At 46.6% G+C, this 10,929-nt stretch overlaps 1 protein-coding gene across 4 annotated transcripts in view; it reads left to right on the forward strand.

The window, feature by feature from the left end:
- TMOD1 (tropomodulin 1) overlaps positions 1-10,769 on the forward strand; it is a 29,671-nt gene extending 18,902 nt beyond the window's left edge. For 2 of the 4 annotated variants that reach the window (XM_065663476.1, XM_065663477.1), the window contains exons 5-10: positions 2,120-2,209; positions 2,545-2,675; positions 4,639-4,746; positions 6,198-6,341; positions 7,066-7,210; positions 9,264-10,769. In XM_065663476.1, coding sequence (XP_065519548.1) covers positions 2,120-2,209; positions 2,545-2,675; positions 4,639-4,746; positions 6,198-6,341; positions 7,066-7,210; positions 9,264-9,328 — 683 coding nt within the window. In that variant the 3' untranslated portion in view covers positions 9,329-10,769. Of the gene's footprint in view, positions 1-2,119; positions 2,210-2,544; positions 2,676-4,638; positions 4,747-6,197; positions 6,342-7,065; positions 7,211-8,420; positions 8,487-9,263 lie in introns of all 4 variants that reach the window. The other 2 variants (XM_065663479.1, XM_065663478.1) reach the window with 2 other exon arrangements.
- The last annotated feature ends 160 nt before the right edge of the window (positions 10,770-10,929 follow it).

Consider the following 10,929-nt stretch of genomic DNA (forward strand, 5'->3'; position numbering starts at 1 on the left):
TGGCCACGCACTGCATTTCTGGGTTTTGCTGTGTACTCCTAGACCCTTTGAAGCCCTGTGCTATAAAATCTGCCTTTCTAAACTCCAGATCTGTGGAGCACTTGTTTTCACAGAGAAATGCTGTTTTGGGGCACCTTGTTCTACAGTTGTTGGGAGAATGCACTTGAAGTGGCAGCAGGAGAACTGATGAGATATAAGCTGTGCTGAAACCTCAGTATTGACAGTGCCAGTGTTGCTTCTGCCTGTTTAGCAAGGCTCACTTATAGGAGCTCGTTTTGCTCCTGCCCATTTAGCAGGGCAAATTGTCAGCCATGATGTATTGGATCCCTTCCTTGGCAAGGCCAGTCGGACAGCTCTTGTGCGTGGCTCCCATCAGGACCTGGAAGGTCTCCCAGGTCTTTGGTCAGCTGGGGGAGGCAGAAATTCTCCCCGAGTTCTTTTGGATAATACACAGCAAGCACCAGACTTTCAAACAGCAGGTCCTTTTTGTCTACCAGCACAAGCTCTAGCCCACAAAACCCTGCATGGTCATAACAGCAGATCCTTCCCTCTGTTCACAGTACGGGCTGGCTGAGAGATTCTGTTGTCGGAGTAAGCTGTGTTTGGGGCATATGTGTGTCCCCAAAATGCTGAGCCTGTAAATTATTTCTGTGGGCTGTTTTTCACTCCTGAAAGCTTCATCTGTGAGTACACGGCAGAGAAGGGGTCCAGCTAAAATACAAACAGCAAACCCAAAGCGCCCAGCCTCACTCAGACTTTGAGACAGAGGCTGCTGGGCTCTGTGAAATGCAATCAGGGATGTGCTAAGGAATGGATGGTGGTGTTTGTTCACATCTTTTGCTGCGGACTGTTCTGCTTGTGCAACACAGACCTGGAGTTACAGCGAGCTGACGCCATACCAGATGTCATTCATGTTATGGGCCTCAAGAATAGCCTTCTCCTGCAACTCCTGGCCCTTCTTGGCCAAGCATTGAGAAAATGGCGATAGACTGATGCCAGCCAAGCATAAGAGGAGCAGCTCACGGGAAAGCAAAATGCCTTTGTGGTGGCATGTTTGAATTTTAGGGAGTTATGTCCTTTATTTATTTTAGCCACTGTGCACATTTGGAGGCCAAGATTTCTTCAGATATGTCTGTTTATAGCAAGTGTTCACGTGTCTGCATTTTTCTTTAGAAAGTCATATAGTTGTAAAAGAAAGGTTGGTTAAAAAGCCAGTTTATTTTCAAACATGGGCTTCCTGTGAGTAGCAGAATTGTTTTTAAAACAGAACCTTTGCCCAAATGTTTCTACGCCATTGGCTTCCCACTGCTCATTTGCAGCTGGCACGAATGTCAGCAGATCCCTTGGGAATGTTTCAATGTGCATTTGCATATTGGTTTTGCAGCTATGAGCCTGAGGTACACAAACTGGCAGAAGTTCAGCTTTTGGTCTCCGACAATCTTTGACTTTTGTTCATACCATCACTTTCTGCATTTTGTCTGAGCCAGCAGAGCTTTACCTTCTTACACTGTCAACTTCCAAGCTTACACAGATCAATTCAAAGCACACCACCAACACTGCCCTGCTCACTGTTGAGTGAAAACATAGAGTGCATTGCCGTGCTTCGAGTGGCAGTCACCACCTTGTATGTTGCTGCCTGAGGGGTCGGTTTGGCTCTGCATGGGAAGCAGCGCATCTCACACACTGACTGTCACAGTGAGTGGCACGTGCCCAAGAGGGACGAGGATGCGCGGGCTCCTCCTGGACTGGACCCCTTAGGTTAAATCCTACCAATGGCAATTTTAGTGTTTTATTGTCTTCCCCTCACTGTTCTTGTGTGATGCTGAATTAAGTTGGGTGCTGAGAAGCCTTGGCTGTTTGCCTGTTTGTTGTTCACAAGATGATGGTCCTCTTCTCCTATGAATTGTGCTACATTGGAATAAACAAGGGAGCATATCTGAGCCCCGTTGTGTATATATGACATCTGGAAGGCTTGGTCCCTCCTTTGTATGTTGTTCTGTGCTTGTCCAGGGAAAGGTGATGTGCTACAGACCCTCATCCCAGTAAGCACAGCGTGTATGCATCTTTTCCTGGCTTTGGAGCCCGTAGTAACTCATGTTCTCTTTCTGTTTTTCTGCAGCCATCCTTGGTATGCACACCTTGATGAGTAATCAGCAGTACTATGAGGCACTGGGGAGCACCACCATCGTGAACAAAGAGGGGCTCAACAGTAAGTGATTTAGAATGTCAGCAGGCTGCAGCATTTGGCTTTGAAGCTGCTAGCAAAGTGGGAATTATTTCTAGGCTGAATGCCCTCCATCACCTGGGTTTGGGCATGGAGAGCCCTTAGCAGCAGGCACCCTGTCCTGTACCAGTTGGCCCCAGTGATAGGCAACATTGGTGTTATATACGTGAGCACAGGTGGAGCTGATGAATGCTTGTTCAGTTTCTTGTTTTGCATCCGTGTGTCCAGTCATGCTTCCCTCTCCCAGCACTGCTTCTGGAAGAGACCATGCTGCTGCTCAGGGTGCTTCCTGTTTCACATGTCTTGCTTGTCACTTGCAGGTGTGATTAAGCCCACACAGTACAAACCAGTTCCTGATGAGGAACCAAACTCAACGGATGTGGAAGAAACTCTGAAACGAATACAAAGCAATGATCCTGACCTTGAAGAAGTCAACCTTAACAATATTATGGTATTTGCTCCTTTCTACTCTCCTTAGTAACAAAACCAAATACATGATACACAGAAGGCAGAAACCAAGCCTATTTTGCTGCACAGTGATACCGTAACACTGTGTATAGCCAGACAAGGAACACCAGTGCTTCCTGTCTCTGTTTTGGGCAACAGGGACTGTTACCTGCTGTGGGGCAATGGTGTGGGGTTGGTATCAGGAGGACTCCTGTAGGTGCCTGAAAGAGATGAGCTGTGTTTAGGGTAGTCTGGGAGACCCATCTCCAGCCTGTCTGGTTAAAAGCATTCTAGGTTGCTTTAATGGTTTGGTCAGGCACATTTTGGGGGCAGGGGGATGTTTATGTTAAGATAAAATGGTGTGAGGAAGAAGGAAAAATCCCGACACTTGCAATGACAATATGAAGAAACCTCCTTGCAGACAGCCCCGTCTGTCTCCCACCCATCCCTTCTCTGGGACAGTTTTACTACCTGTAGAAAGCAAATCAGGGCAGCAATTCTTAGTTGGCTCTGGGACACACACACATACTAAAAAACCAGTTTCCATCTGTCCCCCCTGACTCCAGGACCTCTGTTAAATGGTGATGACATATTCAAATAGCAAGAATGTGGTTAATTGCACATGCACATTAGAAACACTTGTGCCATGCCACCTGCACCTTTCTATAAGGAAAAGATTTTTACTTTCATGTACTTGATTCTGGCTAGTGACCCTGAAGGTCCCTTGAGGACAGCAGGTTGAGGATCTGGCAGGGAGGCACTTTTGTGTATGCTGGACTCATGACCTCGGGACACAGTTTGGAGAACTGGGTAGTGGTGGAGATGGTAAACTGCTGGGCCCTGTGTTATGGCTTTGACTATAGGTGATTCCACACAGTGAGAGCCTGATGGTGTGGCAAGAACTCCAAGGTGAGGATACCACTTAAAATTTTAGACAGGGAAAAACCTGTGCATCCGAAAAGGGCATCTGGAGCACTGGATAACTGAAAAATACTCACTTTGCAGGAACCAGAATAGGCAGCCTGGTTCCTGTTCCAGGTACATTAGCCTGAAAGAAGTTGTGTAAAGCCATCAGTCAGAGGTGTCTGTACTACAAGGGGATGGTTTCGTATCTTTATGGATCAAGCCCCGCAAGTGGAAATTTTCCTGAACATGACATTAATATTGCTCAGTGCTGTCATTTGTATTAAAAAGTGCAGGAGCAGCACTTTGTAGGCTCATGGATCTTAGTTACATACATCCTGGCAGCACCTGTGCTCCTAGGTAGAAGAGTTTCTGGGAAATTAAGTTAAACAGCAGGGACACTGTAGCTTCAAATCAAAGCAGTGAGCTATCAGCAGAGCGGGACATTGAATTGTAGAATCACAGAATGGTTTGGGTTGGAAGGGACCTTAAAGCTCATCCAGTTCCAACCCCCCTGCCATGGGCAGAGACACCTTCCATTAGACCAGGGTGTTCAAACCCACGTCCAACCTGGCCTTGAACACTGCCAGGGATGGGGCAGCCACAGCTTCTCTGGGCACCCTGTGCCAGGGCCTCACCACCCTCACAGGGAAGAACTTCTGCCTAAGAGCTCTTCTCAGTCTACCCTCTGTCAGTTAAAAGTCGTTCCCCCTTGTGCTGTCACTACATGCCCTTGTAAAAAGCCCCCCGTCAGATTTCTTGTCAGCCCCTTTAGGCACTGGGAACTGCTCTAAGGTATCCCTGGAGCCTTCTCCTCTCCTGGCTGAACAAGCCCAACTCTCTCAGCCTTTTTTTGTTGGAGAGGGGAAGAAGTTGCCATGCTCCTTAGGCAACACTGATTATAGGAATATAACTTGTTAGAACATTTATCGACCCCTTCTTAAATTACTTCCATGCATTTGGTGATTTGACTTGGGTAAGAAATTTAAAGTACCATCTAAGTGTATCACAGGTTTCTCCATATGGCTGATGGCCTAACAGGTTTTCTGCACTTCCTTTCACAGAATATTCCCATACCAACTCTAAAAGCTTTTGCGGAAGCTCTGAAAAATAACACCTATGTGAAGAAGTTCAGTATAGTTGGGACACGGAGCAACGATCCTGTTGCTTTCGTAAGTACCGTTGGCTCTTCGTCTTAACGTTGTGACAGGAGCTGTTCCTGGGGCAAGGTATTTTTGGAGTTACTGAGTGACTGCTTTTGCACCTCACATCACGTTTGGCATGTTCAGTGCCTCTGGTGTTTGGTGCTAGTGAAAGCCAGCGACAGACAGGACATTTGTGGAGATCTGGGACAGACGCGTGGAGGTTTCAGGACACAATTCTTTAATCCCATTCGGTCTCATATTTGTCCTCAAGGATCTCCCAGAAGGCAGGTGGGAGACAAAAAATGACTTCTAGCAGCACTTTGTAAAAGCAGTGCGTCTCTTACCGTACACCAGGGCCACCCCTATGGTTTCTGTTGGTACAAAGCCATACACTGCTGTGTGCATACCATCCCTCCCCTCGCACGCGTCTACTCCAGTTCTTTCATATATTCCTTTGTGCAGACCTATTCAGAAGCAGATCTGCATTTCTTTTATGGGTAATAAAGGGTCTTTCTGGCTGCTGTAAGTGGTCTTCCTTAAATATCAGTAGGGATGCGGGGAGGTGCTCAGCTTTCTGCCTGTCCCTCTTGCTGCCTTCCAAGCTGCATCCTTGCACACGCCTCCAGCACCACCGCAACTAATTTTTGCTCTTCTTCACCCTGCCTACCTCCACACACACATGTGGACACAAGTTGCCTGTTAGGAAAAACCCTTCTTTTTGGAGGGCAGGTGTAGCCCTCGCAGTATTTCAGGCACTTTGGACTGGGGAAGGAGCTTGTGCAGGCAGCACTGGTGCTGTTTGAGGGCCCTTGGAACACTGTGCAGGAGCCAAGTGCTGTGTGAATATGTACAGGCCAGCCCAGCTACTTGGAGATTACCTGTTGGTCCTTCTGCTTCATGGCATAGATGGCTGCTCCCATGCATCTTATGAAGTGAGATTGTCAGATCAGAACAGGGTGGGCTGGGAGTGTGCCAGCCCTCTTCTGGTCTTACCTGCTGAGGGAAGCAGAAGTGATTCATATGGTTGTGAAGCTGCTTGGGAAGATACCTTGGATGTGGGGAATCCCTTGTTGTTCAAGACAGATGCTCTTCTTTGTGCCTGCTGTTATAGGAACTACCTGAGCCCCACACAGAAGGAGCAGTGCAGAAAGGAGGCAGGGATGAAGCTGGACAGCATCCCTGCCATCACCATGCTGGCTTTAGAGAGGTGAAGCTGTCACAGGGCATTCATAGGTGTGGATTGCTGCCTTTTTGGGTGGCCCTAAGGGTTTGTCCATACAAGGTTTCACTGTGGCCTGCCACATGCTCATGTTCAGGAATCCCTTTCACCCTACACAGAGCTCTCCCATCTGGTGGCAGTGAAACTGCACAGCATGTGGGGTCCTCACAATGCTCTCTGGAGGCAAGGTGAGCTGAACCGCTGCTGCTGAACCCGTGAACTCTCACTGCCAGCTCTTCCTCCTCCCCTCTGCCTGCAGGCACTGGCAGAAATGCTGAAGGTCAACAACACGCTGAAGAGCCTGAATGTGGAATCCAACTTCATTTCTGGGTCCGGGATCCTGGCTGTTGTGGAAGCGCTTCAGGGCAACACCTCTCTGGTAGAGCTGCGCATCGACAACCAGGTAGAGCCTGTGCCAGCAGGAGCTGTGACCAAATGAATATGTGCTGGGTGCAGGAAATTGAGTGGCTGGTCAAGGTGGAGGATGGCAGCCCATCATCACCGCCAGGCTGCATTGAAGATGTTTCAGCCCCTTGTTCCTGCTGCAGTTCCGGGGCAGCATCTGCTACTACACACAGTTATCAGCTTCCCATGGTGCTTGCATTGCCTTGGAGAGTGGTAATGCAGCTGTCCACACCTCTCCAGTATCACACCTTGCTGTGAGCTCTTGCAGAGACTTAATAATGTCTGTTTAGTAAAACTGAAATGTACAATAGAAGGGAAAGAGAGCTCCAGTGTATGCAGTCAGCAGGTGCTATGGCACATTTAGGTCCCCCAGGGTACTATGGGGTGGTAGTAAACCCATGGTGTGGTAGTAAAGCAGCTGAGCTACAGGGAGCTCAGGGGCAGGTGACAGGGAGTTCAAAATCAGTTTCTCCAGACATCTCTTAGCTGCAGATCTGTCTAAGTCTTTGGGCAGGAGGACTTATGGGAACATCTGCTGTGGCAGCTGGAGCCACTTGGTTGTACAAGGAATTCGCCAGGGGTTTGTCTCACCAGCTCCAAGTCAGGAATGCCAGATGGACCAACAGGTCTAATGAGGGAGGCAAAGGATGGAGATGGCAGATAAAAGTGCTCGTTCTGAATTGCCCTCTGACCTGACCAGCTTGCTTTTCTGTTTTCTAAAGAGCCAGCCCTTGGGCAACAAAGTAGAAATGGAGATTGCAAGCATGTTGGAAAAGAACACCTCCCTGCTGAAGTTTGGGTACCATTTCACTCAGCAAGGTCCCCGGCTCCGCGCCTCCAATGCCATGATGAATAACAATGACCTAGGTGAGTCGGGCTGCAGGCCAGGGGGCACAGGAAGGTCCTGTGGGCAGTTCCTGGTGGGAGAAGGGCAGAACTGCTTGCTTGAAAGCTCTGGTGGATGCACTTTAATTAGGAACCACCTCTTCAAGGGTGTGACGATGCCTTGCCTCTGGAGAAGGAAAGCAGCCTTCACTGACTGGTTCCCTAATGCAGCTGCTGTTTGAAAGGGTTGTGGTCCAAACCTGGAGACACTGGACAGCTTGATCTCCCAGAGGCAGCATTTTTGGCAGTAACAGTGGGTCTTGTTGGGAAGGAGCGAGAGCTGCTAACGTGCTTCGGCACAGCACATGATACAGCATATGGCACATGGATTATGAGCTGCCAGCACTTGTGATTCCTGCCAACTGCTTGTCTTCCTGTAGCTTCATTCCCACTTTAACAAGGAGATGAAAAGTAGTAGAGTTGAACTTAGAAGGTAGTGGGCCTTGGCCTGTCCCCTTTGGCAAAACAAATTGGAAGTGTTTCTAAGGAGAGGTGGGAAGCCACATGACTTTGAGTTATCTTTATACCCTCCATGAAGTGATGGGAACTGCTTATGAAGCACAATGTGGGCAAGTCTGCAAACTGCCATTTCAGCCGATGCATGTAGCAGGGGCTTTCCACTGCTTGGCTGCAAGTTGCTGTAGAGCACTGGGCATCAGTCCTGCAGAGCAGCACTGAATGCAGCCAACGTTCAGTACCACCCATGCTGCTTAAAGACTTGACAGCACCAAACTCCTTCTCAGCAGTGGCAGACAATCTATCTGGGAGAAATAAGCAAAAGTTTGTAGATATTCTTTTTGCACATGAGGGAGAATTGTGCTCCTAGGAAGCATGGCCAAACACAGGAGTATGTGCCAGTTCTTCAGGGACCACACTGAATACTCAGTATTATGGTTCACTGCACATTTATTCTGCCTGTGGCTGCATTCCCGGTCACTAGAGAGCTGCACCAGGAAAGGCTGGCTATTTTTTGTCCTTTTGAAGAAAGCAAGGTTTTTAATGACCGTGCTGCACCTGGCATTCAAAGTAATCAGCTGGAAGATTTGAATCCAGTCCCTGCTGTTTATTCTTTTATTGTTCCTGCTGTTAAAGGGAAGAGTTCACAAGTTGCCTTCCAGGTAACAGTTGTGAAATTTGCCTTTACTTTTATTAAGATCTGCATTTTTTTGTGTGATCTGGTTCTTGTTTGCAGCTCGTACTCATTGGTCTGATGGTCTCTGGCAATAGCATCTGAGCTCTACACCTGGACAATGTATAAGTATAGAAAAACTTTATTTTCCTATCATCAATAGCTCTCTGCTTGCACTCTACTCCAGTGCTCTTGCCTACCGTCACCTGATGCTGGCAGAACTTGGTTTTGGTCTCACAGCTTCTGTTCTCTAAGACACTCTGTATGAACCAACTGTGAAGGCTTTTACATTCATCCTCATGAGCTTACTTCTCCATCCCTTTATACCTTTTTTTCCCCTTTTTTCCTTACGTGTTTCATGAAAAGTCGTGAGTGTAGCTGTCAGAGCTGTACATCAGCTTTAGAAGTAGATACGAGGCTGCTGTGACTGTGTTAACCGTGATCAGAGGGCTGGAGGCTGAAGGCTTAGGATAAGAAAAGAAGATAATTTTTTTTATTTTTTTTTTTTAATTTTTTTAATTTGAAAGGGCAATTGAGAAGAACTAGCAAAGGAAAAACTGTGACATCCATCTCTTGCTTTTACATCAGTTAGCATCAGGTAATGCTTTGGCCAAAGTCACACTACAAACTGTGTGAACTATCACTGACTGTAGAATAAGGGAGGTAAGGGTGAAAGTAGCTTCTGGCCCTAAGAATTCATAGAGATGGAAACTTCATCTTATCTTCCTTGACTTTAAACTGTGTAAGGCTGTGTCTGCTGCTTAACACAGGAATTCAGAAGCTGATGCTGTCCTGTTTCTTTCCTGGCAGAAAGTAGGTCTCTCAGCTCCTTTCCACAGCGGGTAAGCAAAGCCTGCCATCCACGTCTTCAGGTTGCCATGACTGATTCCTCTTCTTCTTTTTCAGTGAGGAAGAGAAGACTTGCAGAGTTGAACGGGCCTATTTTTCCCAAGTGCAGAACTGGAGTGTAATTCCTGGCTGCGGAGGTCATTCCCGGTGATCTGTTCTACACTGTGGAAATCTAAAGGCAATAAGTGCCTTGACAGAGTATTTGTGGTGCCTCAGTTCTGTTTTATGCACTATCAATCAGTTTAAACTAACTAGTGGCTGTAGTTGAAGATTTTACCCCGTAGGACTGTTGATGTTTTCTGTAGAGTTGGAAACTATTCAAGCCAATTTTATGCAGTCTCAGTTTTGAGTACATCCCAGTGTAAAAGTGATTCTTAATTAACCTGGGACCTAATTTTTCTGTAAACTTCCTGCACAGTGTTTCATACAGTCAGGATGTGGTATGCATGAGTGAAAGAAACAGCTGCTCCACACAAATTAGAAGTGTTAAAAAAATACTTTATTTTTTTTCCCCAAAATTGATCTCAAGCAACTATGGAGGAACAATTAGTTTAACAAGCACTTCTACTACCTGGAAACATGGCTAATTTAAAGAATTGTGAATTACAGGTTTTAACTGACCTTTGCTGAGGCAATTTGTTGGAGGTGCTGTTTCAAGCACATCCTCATGTTTCATTTTCTCCACCCCCTAATTATAAGGAACTTAAGGCCACCAATTATAAAACAAAAGTCTCAAAAATTGAGCTTAATAAATGCTAATAACTCTTCTACCCCATCCATGTCTTCTACCCTATCCATGCCTGAAGAAAACAGTCACCTTTAGAGAAGTGATGCAAATCCTAAGCCCACAGAGATGGCCAAACTAGTTATCTAATCCTTACTCTTTCAGTTTCCTAATGTTAAGAGTGTGTATCCAAATACTCGCTGGAAACAAGTCACATTCTTTCTCTTTGCTGTTTTGTCTGGATGACCATGTCCACTAATTAAATTTTGTTCTGATGGGGATTTTCTTTTACTGCCATTCCTAATGTCTGCATAAGTGCAACAATAAATGTGCCCTAGAAAAGCTGGTCAGTGAAATAGCCCAACTCTGAACTTACACTGCATACAGTCTGGTAGCTTTCTGTCAGACAGTCTACCACCCACCATCTAGCCTGGGAGGAATTCCCCACAGGCTTGTGTAGCTCCCAGACATGCAGTGGACCCAGCCCTATCCCATCCAAAACTCCTGCTATTAGCCTGGGTGGGACCCTGCTCTGTAGGAAGAGTCTCCTGTTAGAATCATTGCCATACTAAAGCCTTATTCCTGGTCTGATGACATGTCCTAGAAAATGTTTTCACTTGCTAGGTATCTGTCTGTACGCATCTGTTAAGAGTGAACTTTTGCAGCCTTTGACGCATACCCCTGCAAAGTCCCACAGATTCCTTTAGAGCTTGTGCACAAATACCACCTGTGATTTGGCTCTGACCAGTGAAACAGAGCAACACTGTACTTTCAGCAGTGTGGGAAACGTGTTTGTTGCTCTTCAAAGCTTAATAAATGCACCCATGGTGTCAAATAAAGTGCTTCACTGTAGCTTCTTCCCCCTACCCTGAAAGTTCCTATCAGAAAATGAAGAGAAAAATACTTGAAAACATATTTAAGGAAAAAAAAAAAAAAAAAAGAAAATAAACTGGCAGACAGCCTCTTTTTCCATATGCACTGCAAAGACCAAAGACTTCA

Source organism: Lathamus discolor, chromosome Z, assembly GCF_037157495.1.
Source record: "Lathamus discolor isolate bLatDis1 chromosome Z, bLatDis1.hap1, whole genome shotgun sequence".
Taxonomy (NCBI): Eukaryota; Metazoa; Chordata; class Aves; order Psittaciformes; family Psittacidae; genus Lathamus; species Lathamus discolor.